General features: G+C 39.0%; 3 protein-coding genes across 3 annotated transcripts; all 3 read left to right on the top strand.

Moving 5' to 3' along the window:
• The first annotated feature begins 1,147 nt into the window (after positions 1-1,147).
• Positions 1,148-3,994, top strand: LOC133708526 (glyceraldehyde-3-phosphate dehydrogenase GAPC1, cytosolic). The gene is made up of 11 exons (XM_062133991.1): positions 1,148-1,281; positions 1,390-1,413; positions 1,542-1,642; positions 1,730-1,845; positions 1,949-2,048; positions 2,452-2,598; positions 2,677-2,737; positions 2,829-2,926; positions 3,045-3,187; positions 3,298-3,381; positions 3,521-3,994. The coding sequence occupies exons 1-11, from the start codon at positions 1,278-1,280 to the stop codon at positions 3,651-3,653; spliced, it is 1,011 nt and encodes a 336-aa protein (XP_061989975.1). The 5' UTR covers positions 1,148-1,277; the 3' UTR covers positions 3,654-3,994.
• A 2,897-nt stretch (positions 3,995-6,891) lies between these two features.
• Positions 6,892-10,277, top strand: LOC133710154 (uncharacterized). Its single transcript, XM_062136159.1, has 2 exons — positions 6,892-8,124; positions 8,726-10,277. Exons 1-2 carry the CDS (start codon positions 7,420-7,422, stop codon positions 10,007-10,009), a joined length of 1,989 nt encoding a protein of 662 aa, XP_061992143.1. The 5' UTR covers positions 6,892-7,419; the 3' UTR covers positions 10,010-10,277.
• Positions 10,278-11,618: 1,341 nt separating this feature from the next.
• Positions 11,619-14,456, top strand: LOC133710436 (lysine histidine transporter 2-like). The gene is made up of 6 exons (XM_062136505.1): positions 11,619-11,853; positions 12,472-12,855; positions 13,024-13,523; positions 13,627-13,718; positions 13,826-13,894; positions 13,985-14,456. The coding sequence occupies exons 1-6, from the start codon at positions 11,678-11,680 to the stop codon at positions 14,081-14,083; spliced, it is 1,320 nt and encodes a 439-aa protein (XP_061992489.1). The 5' UTR covers positions 11,619-11,677; the 3' UTR covers positions 14,084-14,456.
• The last annotated feature ends 1,623 nt before the right edge of the window (positions 14,457-16,079 follow it).

Below are 16,079 nucleotides of genomic sequence, written 5' to 3' on the forward strand. Positions count from 1 at the left end.
CAAGTGCGGCAACTTGCTTTGATAGATATTTTGATGTTAGAATCGTTCAATACCATAACTTTCTTCTATTGGTTTGGTTGTAACATCTTTTCATTACTCGTTTAATCTTCAATTCCAACTATCTAAAGACAAGATAAGAACAGAAGAAAATTTTCGAGCAACTTTTCTTTCTTGTTTGGGGTCGGAACCGAATATTTTATTACTCAAAAATATTAACCCTTCAAAGAAATTACAAGAAATATTAACATTGAATAGAAGAAGAACATTGGAAGAGTAGATCATTCCCCAACCTACAGGCTACAACCATTCATCTCATGTGCAGAGTGTAACACACGTTTCTCAAAAAAAAAAAAATGATAGTATTTTTACGGAAAATATATTGTAACTAAAATAAGTTTAAAAATCGAAAAAGGTTTCACAAGATCAATCTGAGTTAACTTTTTTATTAGACACACTACAGAGTCCATTAAAAACCTTTTAAACAATCCGATAGAGAAAAAGAAAACACGATGATTATTAACGTTCAATAAGTTCATTTATCAACTACCTATAACCTATTTTAACATAATTAACAAATTAATATAAATAATAGATTTTACATAGAAGAACATATTTTTTTGAAAAATGATTAGTACAGCTGCCTTAGAAGAACATTTTGATACCATAGTTATTGCCAAAAAAAAAAAACAATATAGACAATACTCATTACCAGATTTCAGATACGGTAAAAGAAATCTACTTTACCCTCACTCTACCGAAAAAAAAGGTTAAAATGCTCAGATTTTTTTCCTTGTGCGAAAAAGTAAAAGTGGTTGCAAAATCTAAAGAACTATCGAGAAGTTCGTGAGCAGCAAGTTGAATTAGACCGATAATCCAGTGTGCTCGATCTCACGTGACCTCATAACTCAAGCCAACTCTCACTTCTTTCCTTTCTTTCTCAATTTCGCCACGTCCTCAAGACCCACCGGATCCCTCTCCGAATATTCCTTCCAGAAATAACCACCCGCGTAGGCCTGGTCGTAAATCTGCGGCCATCACAAACCTGCACGCCAAATCAGCGGCGCAGATTCGACTTTCTTTTTCCCCAAGAAAAACCGCCGCACGTGATTTACCCCACCCACCTCAGTCTCAGCCCACAGTGATTTACCCTTTTGCCCCTCTTTCCTATATAAACCCTCTCATCATCACTCTCTTCTCACAAAACCCTCATCTTCTTCCTCAAAATCAAAATCAAAAACCTAAACTCTCTCTACTCTACTCTCTCCAAATCAATCACTATGGGTAATCATCTAAGCTCTCTTATTGTTTTCAATTTTTTCGTTACAGATCATGTATTTTTTTTTTGGTGCTGATTATGCTCTTGTTTTTGTTATTGTTATTATCGAGCAGCCAAGATCAAGATCGGAATCAACGGTGAGAATCCAGATCCTTGTTTCTTTGAATTGTTGCTTTCGGTTGATATAGATCTGAGATTTGGCTTGGTTTTTGGTTTTTAGTTTTCGGATTTTGGTTTTCGATCTGATGAAAATGAAATGGTGCAGGATTCGGAAGAATCGGACGTTTGGTTGCTAGGGTCGCCCTACAGAGGGACGATGTTGAGCTCGTCGCTGTCAACGATCCATTCATCACCACCGACTACATGGTGAGTGTTAATCTTTGATGTTTTCGGAGTTATGAGTTTGGATTTTTGGAATATTTTGATGATCGGTGTGGTTTTTGTTGTTTTTAGACCTACATGTTTAAGTATGACACCGTCCACGGAGCATGGAAGCACAATGAGCTCAAGGTCAAGGATGAGAAGACCCTCCTCTTCGGTGAGAAGCCAGTTGCCGTCTTCGGGCTCAGGTAATGATGGATCTCTGAGTTATTGATTAGTTTGAGTTGGTTTTGTAGTTGCTGTGATTGTAGATCCAAGTGCTAAATCAATTGTGTGATTTGTTTGTTGCAGAAACCCAGAGGAGATCCCATGGGGTTCGGTTGGCGCCGATATTGTTGTGGAGTCTACTGGAGTGTTCACTGATAAGGACAAAGCCGCCGCTCACTTGAAGGTCAGCTCTCTTTACAATTTTCTTTAATTTTTGAGTTGATTGCAGTACCGAGTTTGATTGGCTTCTCTGCTTTGGTGTATATATGATTTTGACTGTGTTTCTAGTAGTGGATCTTTCGGAATTGATATTTTTATGGTTGTGACAACTTTATGGTCATTTTAGAGTGAGTATGAAGTATCTTTACTAGGACTGGTACTGTCAATGAGAGAGTGCATTTAAGACCTGAATTGTATATATTTGTTAATCATTTGCATGGTTCTCTGTTTATACTTGATTTTAAGTATTATCTCCGGTAGGGTTAGCTGTGGTTTATTACGTGCATCCCACTTCTTGATATTGATTTGGGTAGTTCTGCATCTACATTTTGTTACGGAGAATTAATATGTGCTGCTTGTGTGATCAGGGTGGTGCCAAGAAGGTTGTCATCTCTGCCCCAAGTAAGGATGCCCCCATGTTTGTTGTGGGAGTCAATGAGCATGAATACAAGTCCAACCTTGCCATTGTTTCCAATGCTAGCTGCACTACCAACTGTCTTGCACCCCTTGCCAAGGTTCGCGTCTTTCTGCCTGCTATTTGTGTTTGAGAACTCAGCCAATTGTTGTTGCTTATTTAATTTTGTTGTCTTTAGGTTATCAACGACAGGTTTGGAATTGTTGAGGGTCTTATGACCACTGTGCACTCCATCACTGGTGAGTTTTCACTTGTAACCATGTGAGATATATGAATGTTAAGATACTAGATTTGAAACCAACTAAAGTCGTCTGTGTATTTGCAATTCAGCCACCCAGAAGACTGTTGATGGACCATCAGCAAAGGACTGGAGAGGTGGACGTGCTGCCTCATTCAACATCATTCCCAGCAGCACTGGAGCTGCCAAGGTATTTTCAATATTCTTTGTGCCACTGCTTCAGTATTGTTGATACACTTGTAAGTTACATGTCAGTGATACTTCATCTTTAACAGCTTTATTAATCCTTGATTTTGGAATATGTTTAGGCTGTCGGAAAGGTTCTGCCTGCTCTCAATGGCAAGTTGACCGGAATGGCCTTCCGTGTACCCACTGTTGATGTTTCAGTTGTTGACCTCACTGTCAGACTTGAGAAGAAGGCAACCTATGACCAGATCAAGGCTGCTATCAAGTAAGGCTTGTTGAACTTTGTTGTTAATTAGTTGCAATCAAGGTGGGGTGTCATGACATTACAATGCATGTCTTGGTTCTAATCTTTTATCTTTAATTCTGTCTCAACAGGGAGGAGTCTGAGGGAAAGTTGAAGGGCATCTTGGGTTACACCGATGAGGATGTTGTGTCAACCGACTTCATTGGTGACAACAGGTAAATGAATATTAGTCATTTAATGCTTGGAGTACTACGTACAGAATAAACCATCTATGCTGTTTGGATTAGTGACCATCTTGAAGTTGCAGTGGTGAATTTATTGGTTTATCTCATTCAATGTCTTGTTCTCTTTCAGGTCTAGCATCTTTGATGCCAAGGCTGGAATTGCATTGAACGACAACTTTGTCAAGCTTGTTTCATGGTACGACAACGAGTGGGGTTACAGTTCCCGTGTGATTGACTTGATTGTGCACATCGCCAAGGCTTAAGCTCGGATCTGAAGATGGAAGGCTTTTCTTTTACATGTTTCGGTTGAGTCTATAATTTTTAGGTTTCTGGGTTCTGAATAAGAGTATCTTTGTGTCCTCCTCTGGGGGGTTGATCTCTCTGGGTTGTATCTTTGTGTCCTCCTCTGGGGGGTTGATCTCTCTGGGTTGTATCTTTGTGTCCTCCTCTGGGGGGTTGATCTCTCTGGGTTGTCTATTTTTGGTGTTTTAACTTTTAGTTGCGGATTTCTCCCCTCTTTGCTGGTTCTAAACAAAGAAGCATGAAATTGTACTTTAGCTTTGCTAGTTTTTGATATAAAGCAAACTTTGATGGGGTTGTTATTCTTCTGACTTCTTTCCACTTCCATATTCTGCAAACATAGCAAACATCTGTCCTGTCTAAATCCCAAGGCTTGCCATTGCCATGTCTCTGGTTGAAAGTGAGTTCTTTCATCATGATCCCAAGTCTCCTCATTCAGGCACTTCTTCTTTCAACCTTACAATGTCTTATCGAACGAGGAGTTCCTCTGTATCTGGATTCTGGCCCTCGGGCTTCTTCTTTCGACCTTACTGTCGATGGATGCTTATGTTTGTCGTCGTTCAATTGATCGAATTTCCACGTCACCTGAGCGTCGGCAACCATCAGACAAAGAAAAGAAAGGAAGTTATCGATGTGTCGTGATCCCAGAAGGATGATGAAACCAAGGAACGGCGATAAGCTGGAAGTCGCCTTACACAGTGACGAGGCTCCACTACAGTCCTTGCTAGGCAACGACCAACAAATTAGGCCATCCATGTGCGACATGACATAAGGCCGCGCGCCCTTACAAGCTTTTCTTTATTGTCCATTTCTGAGCGACAGATGGATAGCCCAAGCCTTGACGAGTGTTTGTCACCTATTTCCACCGAGACATATCCAGCCAACGCTAATCCATTCCTCTTTGCTCCTTTTAAGAATCCTTGGGAATGTGCATTCATCTTCAATTTTCTTGACAGTGATTAATTCATCTTGTACAAGGCTTGCAAAGTGGGGAACTTCTGCCGTTTTGTACGTATATATCAATAAACTTAGTTTGATACAAAGGTCATTTAGTTTGATACAGAACTAGAATAGTTCCACATTAGTCTACCAGTATATCAAGTCAATTTATCCCTGCCGGATATATTGGTACAACTCTGCAAAGTGAGGGTCATGCTTTATCAATTCATGATGAATTTTACATGAATAGAAAAGAGTACCACACATTGCATCAAATGTGTTGCAGATTACTTGCATCATCTAATGGTAACTGCGACAACCGAGGACACTCGTCTTTGCCTTCAAATGGGAACTTTGATCACACCAAAGCGATTCGAGCAAGGTGATAAACACCCCATCGCAAACTTTAGGGGTACATCATGAAAACAGACTTGATCAAAAGTGTGTCGCTAGAGCCTTCACATCTAAACATAAACTACACTATCAAAGACATCTTCGCAACTAATTCGGTTTATAGCAAGACTTCAATCTGAAAATGGCAAAAGCTCATTACTTAATGCAGAGTAGCACCATCTGATGGTCATTGACATAGCAGCCTTTGCTTCTCTTTGTAGAAGTCTTCCTTTAGACTCAAATGTCGTGTTCGCCTATTTAGTTGATTTCAATTAAAAGTTTTTGTTAATAATAGAGAATTGATTTGAGATGTCAGATGTGTAACTAGCTGGTTAACCTTTTAACACTCCAACTCTTTGGGTCCAGAGTCCAGACTACTATGACTGTTGATCGGTGGTTTGGTGGGACTGACAGCTAAAGAGAATTACTGATGAAATTCTTTAACTTGTTGCTTTTTAAGTTCTTCAATGGCCATGAAAGAATATAAATATCCTTAAAGAACCCAAAACTCAGTCATGAATTGTATCGAATCGTTGAGCAACCTATCTATGCTGTACTAGAGCTAGAACCATTAGTAATAACTCGGAGTACTGAAATTTTAGAGTCGGAAACAGTTAGCTGCAGTGTGGCAATACCTTTCATGCTGGTCATCATCGGGATTTCACACAGATACGTAGAACGGGAGGTACATGCATTCATAGATCATCAACTAATCAAGTTTTGCACATGCCTTTGGATCTGATTTTTAGAGGCATTAGATTTCCTTCCACATTTATCCACATAATTAGGTCAAACATTAACGGACACCACGGTCGGTGAGGCATTATCCTTATATGCCCTACAAGAATAAATAATCACTTGCCCAAAGCAATAACAAAATGGTACAAAATTGACTACTCCCATCCCTAGAAGCATGTGAATCAACCTACTAATTTCTTTAATGGATCATTCTTGATATAACCTTGGCTACCTTCCTTGCAACTAGTGCAAAATTCATTGATAGAAAGTAAAAAGATCAGCATCATTATCCTTATATATTGTTACTAAAAATTTGATGCACACCAAAATGGTAGGTTGAGTTATAATGTCTAGCATGATTAGGTATTATAACTTTTTTTTTCTGAAGAACACCTTTAAAAAAAAAAAAAAATTAGAAGAACACTTTTTGTTATCAAAGACAACAATATTGATAAGGAATGGTTACAAGTTGAAAATGCCCAAAGCAATCTGTTGATGGTGGCCTACTTCTATCTAGATATCAGGTCACCGAGTCTGATCTTATCTTCCTAAATTTAAATCTGATGATAGAAAATCAAAGGTTATTGATCGAGTTATTACTAAAGAAAAAACAAGTTTAAATTAGAAAGTGATAATCTGATATACTTTATTAATTAATTTTTATTTAAACCTTTGTGATTACAATGGTATTTACCTAGTCAGTAGTACTGACCAAGAAAACATATAATAGTGGAAAATAAAACAACTAAACTTAAAATATAATTATTTCCCCAGCTAGGCTGGGTTCCAAATCCTATTTAAAAAAATATAATTATTTTCACCGTTAGATTTACATGCAATGATAATTTAGCATAATCTTCTTAGTCACTATAATTTTCTTGATCAGTTAGTGACCAAGGAAACATTATTGTTGTGATTAAACGAAAAATCATGAAATGGTTCTTTGACTTCTTTCATGAATCAATCCCTTAAAAATCAACGTACGGTAGTAACCAACTCAACCGTCACTGCCGGTCCCTTTCACCTTGTTCCTCTTTCATATCCGATTTACTGAAGTAACAGAAAAACCATTAAGCATTAAAACCATAAACTACCTAGTTTGGTCCGTCACCAGTCATCTACATACATGACTATAACCTCCTCTGTCTTTCTATACTGAGCTTTCACAGTTTCACGGGCTCATCAAGGAATCTATATATCATTCTATGCTTTTGTCTCTTAACTTTAATTTCTCTCACCATATAAAATCCCCCTCCAAAAATCATCACTATTAATCAAGTGGTCATCTTCCTCTTGTTTATCCCTCTAATTCTTGCTCACTTTCCTCTCCACGTTCACTCATATTCTCTCCTCTAAACCTCTGTTTCTCTGTGCAGCAATAGCTCTTCTTGCTTAAGCTACAAGTACTCAAATCCTAACTTCTCAGCTTAAACTCTAATGGGTTTCATCTAAAACCACCTTTCTTTGCTCTTTCTTCACTACCCTGGTTCTTATACGTACCTTGATTCCAAAAAGCTTTAAGCTTTAGCTTTCTTTAACTTTTTTTCCATTCAAGAAAAGCAAGTTCCTTTTAGGCCTTTTGTCAGACTCACTTGATCAATCATTGTCTTCTATGTGCTGGATGAACCGATAATCATAGTTCAATTTTCCGGGGTTACAATGCCGCCGTCATACTTCCCTCTCCGGTGGGAAAGCACCGGAGACCAGTGGTGGTACGCGTCACCTATTGATTGGGCAGCAGCCAATGGCCTTTACGACCTTGTCAGCGAGCTTCTTCACCTCGACACCAACCTCCTCATCAAGCTGACATCGCTCCGCCGCATCCGCCGCCTCGAAACCGTGTGGGACGACGAGGCTCACTTCAATGACGTGGCGAAATGCCGCTCTCAAGTTGCCAAGAGGCTTCTCAATGAGTGCCAGACACAGAGTGGCCACAACTCTCTGATCCGGGCCGGCTACGGCGGCTGGCTCCTCTACACCGCCGCCTCAGCCGGTGACGTGGCCTTTGTTAAGGAGTTGTTAGCAAGAGACCCTCTTTTGGTGTTTGGGGAAGGAGAGTATGGGGTGACTGATATCTTTTATGCTGCTGCTAGGAGTAAGAATGCTGAGGTTTTCAGGCTGCTGCTAGATTTTTCGGTGTCGCCGAGGTTTGGTGAGGAGAATGGGGAGCTGGAGGAGACGATGGTGGATAGTAGGTCGGATTTTAAGTGGGAGATGATGAACCGGGCGGTTCATGCGGCTGCGAGAGGTGGGAATCTGGAGGTTTTGAAGGAGTTGGTTGGGGATTGTGGTGATGTTTTGGTTTATAGGGATGCTCAGGGCTCTACTGTCTTGCATACTGCCTCTGGTAGAGGGCAGATTGAGGTGAGGGTCTTGTTAGATTGCTTGAATTTGATTACTTGCTTATGTGATTCTTACAATTTTAGGTAATGGAAGGTAGTTTAGATCTGATACTCTTGGTCAATACTGGATTGTTAATAGAGAAATGTTTATAGAAGATAGAAGTATTCTTGGTGATGAATTATTTGTTTATTACTTGAACTTAATTATATGAGGAGGCTTTGTTTTGAGATTAAATTGTTGGAGTAATTTGGCAACTCTTTTCTATTTGAGGCTTAAAGCAAGAGAGTGAGCGCTGAATTGAAGTTTAAGTTAAACGGCTAAATGCTTGGGTGTTAGATTGGCTCTAATATACATGCATAAATTGTTGGCTTCAAGATGTTCATGCTTGCTCAGCAAATGTGGCCTCACAGGCACCTTGTAACTTGTCTAAAAAAGACTCCTCTGAATTTTGTTTTTAATGTTATTGTTTTCTGCTTGTTTGAATGTAGGATATATTATTCATGATGCACATGCAGAACCCAGATTTCACTTTGTTACTGATGACTGCAGTTTTCGAAGTCTTCTTTGAGCATTAGATTGTTACTTACAATGTTATTTTTTTAATTGGCTTTCTTTTATGCAGGTGGTTAAATATCTAATAGCATCCTTTGATATCAGCACATTTGTAGATAGTCAAGGGAATACAGCTTTACATGTTGCCGCTTACAGGGGTCACTTAGCTGTGGTGGAAGTGCTAATTGGTGCATCTCCCTCATTAGTCTCTTTATCGAACTACTATGGAGATACATTTCTACACATGGCAGTGGCTGGTTTCCGAGCTCCTGGTTTCCGGAGAGTGGACAAACAGATTGAGCTCATCAAGCAATTAGTATGTGGTGATATTGTGAACATGCAGGACATCGTTAATGATAGGAACAACAATGGAAGAACAGCTCTTCACATAGCTGTTAGTGAGAACATACAGTCTAGTGTGGTGGAACTCCTCATGACTGTTCCATCAATCGATCTGAACATCCGTGATGGTGATGGCATGACCCCGTTGGATATTCTTAAGCAAAGGCCAAAGTCACCATCTTCTGAACTTTTGATCAAGCAGTTGATTTCAGCTGGAGGAATCTCCAAGTGTCGAGATCATAAAGCGAGAAATGCCCTTGTTTCTCATTTGAGAATGCATGGTATTGGGAGCAGTCCCGGAACGTCTTTCCGAATCCCTGATGCAGAGATATTCTTATACACGGGCAATGATAATGCTTCCGATGCCAGTGGTTATCAGTCATGTCTACAATTCAGTAGGTGCTCGGGTGAAATAAGTCAGGTTGATTCACCCAACTCAGTGAGCAATAAGAAGACTGGTTCTGTAAATTATGCTGCAAGGAGCCTTAAGTTTCTTCTTCAATGGCCGAGGAGGAAAGTAAAAAAGGAATCTAGCAGAGACTTGGGAGATGCTGATTCCTTGGACTCGTATAGTCCATCTACAGATTTGGAAGACAGTCCAATCCCACTTCGGCAGATGTATTTGAAATCTTCATCCCTTCCCAACAGCAAAAGGATACTTTCTGCCAGGACTTATCTTCCAAGCCCCTACACTAAAATGAGATATACTGCTGGTCTAACACATGGTGTGATTCAAGCAGTGCCTCAGTATGCTTTTCCAGCTCAATCACATGCAAGTCCTCTGTCACGATCATCCATGTCTTCACCTGCCTTCGTGGAGAAGGAGAAGGGTGTTGACAATGTAGGATCATCTCGCTCAAATGGGAAAGTATCAGCAGGGAATTCCAGACAAAGTAGGAAGTTAATAAACCAATATTTGTGTGTTGGTGCACAAGGCGTGGAGGCTGAAGAATCAATTAGCTCTACATGGCCAACTCGGAGCTACAAACATTCCAGTTCTTTAGTTGCTTGATCGGACTGTACACACGAGTCAGCGTTCTTGGTTAGACCTATAGATAGAGAAGAACTTTGGTGAGTTCTCTCAAATAGTTCTTTTCTTTATATCTATTGTTTCTTTGTTTTTTCTCCCAATATGTTCTGTAATACCTGTCTAGTATATGCATAGTTGCTGTGATCGAGCTTGTCCACGGCTATTGTATCGTTATCAACATGATCAATACAAGTTGTGTGTTATCGAAGTATATATATATATAGTTGTTCATCATGTCTATTAGATCTAACCCTCTTTGTGATGTGTACATGCATTTGGCCCTTGTATATTATCTATCTGCAGTACTATGACAGAGTCGGCTATCCCCCTTCGTTTCACATTTTGACTTCTGGATATGATTTTGTTGATATATACTTGAGATTCTATGAACTAGGAACTTCTGAACCAAATATGTTGCGGAAAATATGCGTTGTATCATGATCTGAATCAACATTCAGGTTCTTGGAATTAAATAATTCATTATATCTCAATTAATTGCGAGGCATGCAATTACAGATTCATCCTAGTGATCTGTTACAGATTCAACATAATTAATTGTGGAATATGTAGGTTCATCCTTAATAACGATAAAATCGCCGATAGATTCATACTAACATAATCTGAGCTGCCATTCTATACTTCAAAACTTAGACTTGAACATAATGGAATGAATTTAATCATCACGACTGGATTCAAATACTTGCAATTTTTACCATATCAGTTTGTGGCCAAATTTACGCATTCACTAATTTCATTTCCTTTTCTGCTCAGACATGATTTGGTACTTGATATGCTAGCCATAATGCACCCATACCTTCTTTACTTGATTGCTTATTTCAAGTCCTAATCGGCTAATCCTTACCACCAACCTCAATAGGGAAAAATTTGACAAAAGGGCAACAAGCAATACATATGGGTCATGATATGGCATCCGAGGTTCTGTGAATTAATTTGTGACATGACTTGTATCCAATACAATCTTATGGCTTAAACGCTCACATAGTCCCAATTTATGTCATAACTGTCAATGGATCTGTGAAGCAACAAGTGCTTGTCGGATACGATAGGTTCAGGGGTAATGCTGGTAATAAGGTATTGAAGTATTGAGTGGACATGGGAAGCTTGATCTGGTTTGAGAAAATGGCGGAAAGACTTCGTGAGGATAAATGGATAATGAATAATGAATCCCCTTTGAATCGTACAACTAGGTGTTGACGTTTGGTGAAAGAAAGGACCTTGGTTGTGAAAGAATCCCGCCATGTTCGGATTTACCAAGCATGAATCTTTTCCTTCCTTCCAAAACTTTCCCACTCGGTCAGACTTGTTTTTATTTATTATTTTTTTGTTTTTTCATGCCTGGAAAATTACCCCAGAAGCCTCTAGTTGGTTAAGAGAAAATCGAGTTATGGGAGTAATAGAGAAGGGGCTTTGTGGTATTTGAGACTCTAGTACAGCTGACCTCTAAAAACAGGCACAATTCCTTTACTAGGGCAAGAAAAAAACTGAAACTTAATGCAAAACATGTGCCTAACTATTGCTATTTTTGGCCTTCTTCCTTCCCATGAAAGTTATATAACACACCTCTGTGCTCTTTGCCTACAACCACTTCCTCATTCTTGAATTTTGTTTTGGTCTGATTTTGAGATCAAAATGGCCGAGGCTACTCTGTCAGATGCTGAGCTTGCGAGACAGAAGCAGATCAACGATTGGCTTCCCATCACTTCTGCTAGGAATGCCAAATGGTGGTACTCCGCTTTCCACAATGTCACTGCTATGGTTGGGGCTGGTGTCCTTAGTCTTCCTTTTGCCCTTGCAGAGCTTGGCTGGTATATATCGTTCATTGCTTTATGTTCATTGTTTGCTCGAGTTTAGGGGTGTCTGTGAAGTCAAATGGATAGATTTTGGGGTTGTTGTTTTTTTTCATTGCCATATAGACTATGTTCACAACTTGATAGATTAATGGTTTCTTTATAGGATTTTTATCTGCCAGTTAAAAATTGATTCTACTTGGGTTCATTACCATATAGACCGTTCAAACCTTGATAAATAATGGTATTTTGTATGAAATTTTTATCTGCTAATTCAAAGCAGAATTTTTATTCATCATTTATCATATTGGTTCCATTACCATATAGACTATGCTCCCAACATGATAGGTTATGAGTTACTGTATAGGATTTCTATATTCCAATTCAAAACAGAATTTTCATTCCTGAGTTATTCCCTTGGTTTCACTGCTACCGTATAGACTATATGTTTACGACTTGGGTAAATCTGTCAATTCAAAACAGAACTCAGATTCCTGATTATTATAATTGGTCATATGAAATCCGGGTTCATAATATGCAATTTACACTACTCAATCACTACTATTATGAAAATGATATATCTGTTCAATCGTTTAACATAATCAAATGACTCCTTCGTTTTTGGAAACATTACAGGGGTCCTGGTGTGGTTATCCTTATTTTGTCATGGGTCATCACCCTATACACACTATGGCAAATGGTTGAGATGCATGAAATGGTGCCTGGCAAGCGGTTCGATAGGTATCACGAGCTGGGTCAACATGCCTTTGGGCCGAAGCTAGGGCTCTGGGTTGTGGTGCCCCAACAGGTAGTTGTTGAGGTTGGTGTTTGCATAGTCTATATGGTGACAGGAGGAAAATCATTGAAGAAAGTCCATGATGTGCTTTGTCCTAGCTGCAAAGATATCAGGACCACGTTCTGGATTATGATTTTTGCTTCTTGTCACTTTGTGCTTTCCCATCTCCCCAACTTCAACTCCATGTCTGGTATCTCACTCGCCGCAGCAATCATGTCCTTGAGGTAATCAAATCAAATATCAATTGCTTATATGGAAAGCTTTATTATTGAACTAATTAATTACTATGATGAGAATTAATGAATGATAACCATAAATTCTTACCAAGTAATGCAGACATGCAATCTGGTATCATTGATTTCTACCCTGTGTTCTTGGACTCTTGTTTGTAGTTACTCTACTATTGCATGGGCAGCTTCATTACACAAGGGGGTCGTACCAGATGTGGACTACAGCTACAGAGCCTCAACTACTCCTGGAACTGTGCTTAACTTCTTTGGTGGGTTGGGTGAGGTAGCATTTGCCTATGCTGGTCACAATGTGGTCCTGGAGATCCAAGCAACCATTCCTTCAACGCCGGAAAAGCCTTCCAAAGGTCCCATGTGGAAAGGAGTGGTTGTGGCATACATAGTTGTGGCTATATGCTACTTCCCTGTTGCTATTGTTGGGTATTATGTCTTCGGAAATAGGGTTGATGACAACATACTCATCTCGCTGGAGAAACCAGCTTGGCTAATTGCAACTGCTAACATGTTTGTCGTAGTTCATGTGATTGGAAGCTATCAGATATATGCAATGGCGGTGTTTGACATGATTGAAACCTTTTTGGTTAAAAAAATGAACTTCTCACCCAGTTTCGTTCTCCGCTTTTTTACTCGAACTACATATGTTGGTACGTCCACTTACGCTACACCTCTCCGTTTTTTTTTTTTTTTTCCAATGTATTCTGATCCAACTTTTATTTGAATGCTAATTATTTACTCTTACATTGGTAGCATTTACTATGATCGTTGCCATAGCAATCCCTTTCTTCGGTGGCCTTCTCGGATTCTTTGGGGGATTTGCTTTCGCCCCAACAACATATTACGTAAGCAAACTAAAGAATTCTTTGCTCTGATTGATCTTTGTGTTCTTTGTGTATGCATTTTGAAAGATCGAAATAGCTAAATCTTTCCTTAATCTTGCTCTGTGAAGCTTCCCTGCATCATGTGGCTTGCCCTCTACAAACCGAAACCATTCAGTCTATCTTGGTGTGCAAACTGGGTAAGTTCTGTTGATCATGCCTCGGTAAGTTGTTTTCCTTGTTCTTTATGCTTCATACGTCTACTCACTTATTTTTCTCATTCATTTCAGTTTTGTATCATTTGTGGCGTCACTCTGATGATTCTAGCTCCCATTGGTGCACTAAGGAACATCATCATCAAAGCGAAAACCTACCAGTTCTTCTCTTAAACTACTAGAGCCTGCAACAAGCAATATTGACACCTGCGATCGATATTGAGCTAAAAAAATTGATGTTCAAACAACCTTGCCAATATCTCTCTGTTCCTAGCTTGGCTGAGTTTTCAAGATAAATCATCTTCATGGCTTGACGAGGCAATCTCCTATTATGTTTTGAAGAGTAATCATTGCTCGAGTCATCGATCGTTCTACTATTATATGTTATTTTAGGATGAGAATAAGAAATTTAATTAGTGCTGTTTGTACATGGATTCCAGAGGTTAGGTTGGTTCATTAAGCGTTGGATTTCATTAATTGTAAAACATCTTCATTATATGTTTCTGAATTTATATTTCTAATTGAATCAGAAACCATCATTTTTCATATGGCAAAACGTTTTTTTCCCCTTCTTTTTAATTACAACTGTAAGGATTCCAAATCGGGATAATGATAAAAAAGGTCATTTTGAAGTGCCTTATTATAATTCAAACAGCACAAATGTCCCGATGATAATTAAGGTCACCTGTTCACGTTCTACCACTGTACTTCAATTTAATTACAAAACTGCCACCGTCAGTTTTCTCTGGCGGTTTGTGAGAGGTAGACTAAAACGGCACTATTGTTTCGTCTTCTCCACATTACTTCGGAAATTCAAACCTAAAAAAACCACTCAAACCTACTCCGAAATAGAGAAATATTAATCTCCGGCGGCCACATTCTTAGACACATACCTTCTCCGACGACTGTTTTGCTGAACGGTGAAGCAGCGCCGACTCTGAAAAGTACTTCACAGAAAAAGCCCCAAATTTTAGGGATTTGAAGAATTGCAGAACTCGAATCGTCTACCTCGACCGGGTAATCTTTCAGCCTCGATTCTCAGAAACTTCTCTTACTTAATTTCGAGTCATTGATATAGTATTTAGTTTCGGAATTATAAGTCGAATATGATATAATTATTTCTGCATTTGATTCTGAAACAAAACAATTCGATTCCAAGTTTTGGTTTGAGTGAAGATTTAAAGCTTTTTTGAGTGGAGATGATCAATGACTGTCTTCAAATTTTAGTTTGATGATGTAACATAGCCAGTGACATAGGCTACTGACTGGGTATCATTTGATTTTGGAGGGGCTCTGTTTCCATTTTGGTGTGATTTGATACAGAGACATGGACAGTAACATAACAATTTATATGGAGATAATGACTGTGTGTCATGCTGTTTAGGCTTTAGGCTTTACTTGAATGAAAATTCTGCTAGTGCAAATACATATTTTATAGGCTCAGATAATGAAACTGGCCAGTGAGGTCACTGGCCAGGTCGCTAGACAAGTCAAAGGCCAGATAAGTCACTGGAAAAGGCCAACTCATTGGCAACGTGTGTTAAACTCCTGTCAATGATCATGTAACTGGCCATGTAACTTACAATGTATGTAACTGAACATGTAATTGGCCATGTAACTGGCCATGTAACTGAACATGTAACTAATCATGTAACTGACGTTGTAACTTACAACATATGTAACTGGCCAAGTAACTGATCATGTAACTGACGTTGTCATTGACATGAGTTGTAACTGACCATGTAACTGATCATGTAACTTACAATATATGTATCTGGCCAAGTAACTGACTACGTAACTGATTATGTAACTGCAAACTCAATGCTAACCTTCTTATTTTTTCAACAGAATTTAAACATCAGAAATGGCAAGAACAAAAAGAAAAGAAAGGGAACCAAGCGATGATGACGAAGACTACCAAGAGGTGGAATCAGAAGATGAAGAACACGATCGAACGATACACAGAAAGAAGAATTCGAAGAAGAGCTTGAAGAAATAAAAAAAAAGGAGACAGGAAGAAACAGAAGAAGAAGAAGAAGAAGAAGAACCATCACTGAAGAAGATTCTCAAGAAGAGCTTGAAATCAAAAAAAAAAAAGACAGGAAGAAAAAGTAGAACAATCACCAAACAAGGGTTCCTCTTTGGTGCTATTTCAAAAAACTGAAGCAGC

The sequence above is a fragment of the Rosa rugosa genome, chromosome 5, assembly GCF_958449725.1.
Source record: "Rosa rugosa chromosome 5, drRosRugo1.1, whole genome shotgun sequence".
NCBI lineage: Eukaryota > Viridiplantae > Streptophyta > Magnoliopsida > Rosales > Rosaceae > Rosa > Rosa rugosa.

Coding starts and splice junctions, on each gene's coding strand:
- LOC133708526 (XM_062133991.1), top strand. Junction 2,049..2,451: donor AAGCCGCCGCTCACTTGAAG/GTCAGCTCTCTT, acceptor TTGTGTGATCAG/GGTGGTGCCAAGAAGGTTGT. Junction 2,738..2,828: donor CACTGTGCACTCCATCACTG/GTGAGTTTTCAC, acceptor TTTGCAATTCAG/CCACCCAGAAGACTGTTGAT.
- LOC133710154 (XM_062136159.1), top strand. CDS start 7,420: ATGCCGCCGTCATACTTCCCTCTCCGGTGGGAAAGCACCGGAGACCAG. Junction 8,125..8,725: donor CTGGTAGAGGGCAGATTGAG/GTGAGGGTCTTG, acceptor TCTTTTATGCAG/GTGGTTAAATATCTAATAGC.
- LOC133710436 (XM_062136505.1), top strand. CDS start 11,678: ATGGCCGAGGCTACTCTGTCAGATGCTGAGCTTGCGAGACAGAAGCAG. Junction 12,856..13,023: donor GCAGCAATCATGTCCTTGAG/GTAATCAAATCA, acceptor TCTTGTTTGTAG/TTACTCTACTATTGCATGGG. Junction 13,719..13,825: donor TCGCCCCAACAACATATTAC/GTAAGCAAACTA, acceptor TGCTCTGTGAAG/CTTCCCTGCATCATGTGGCT.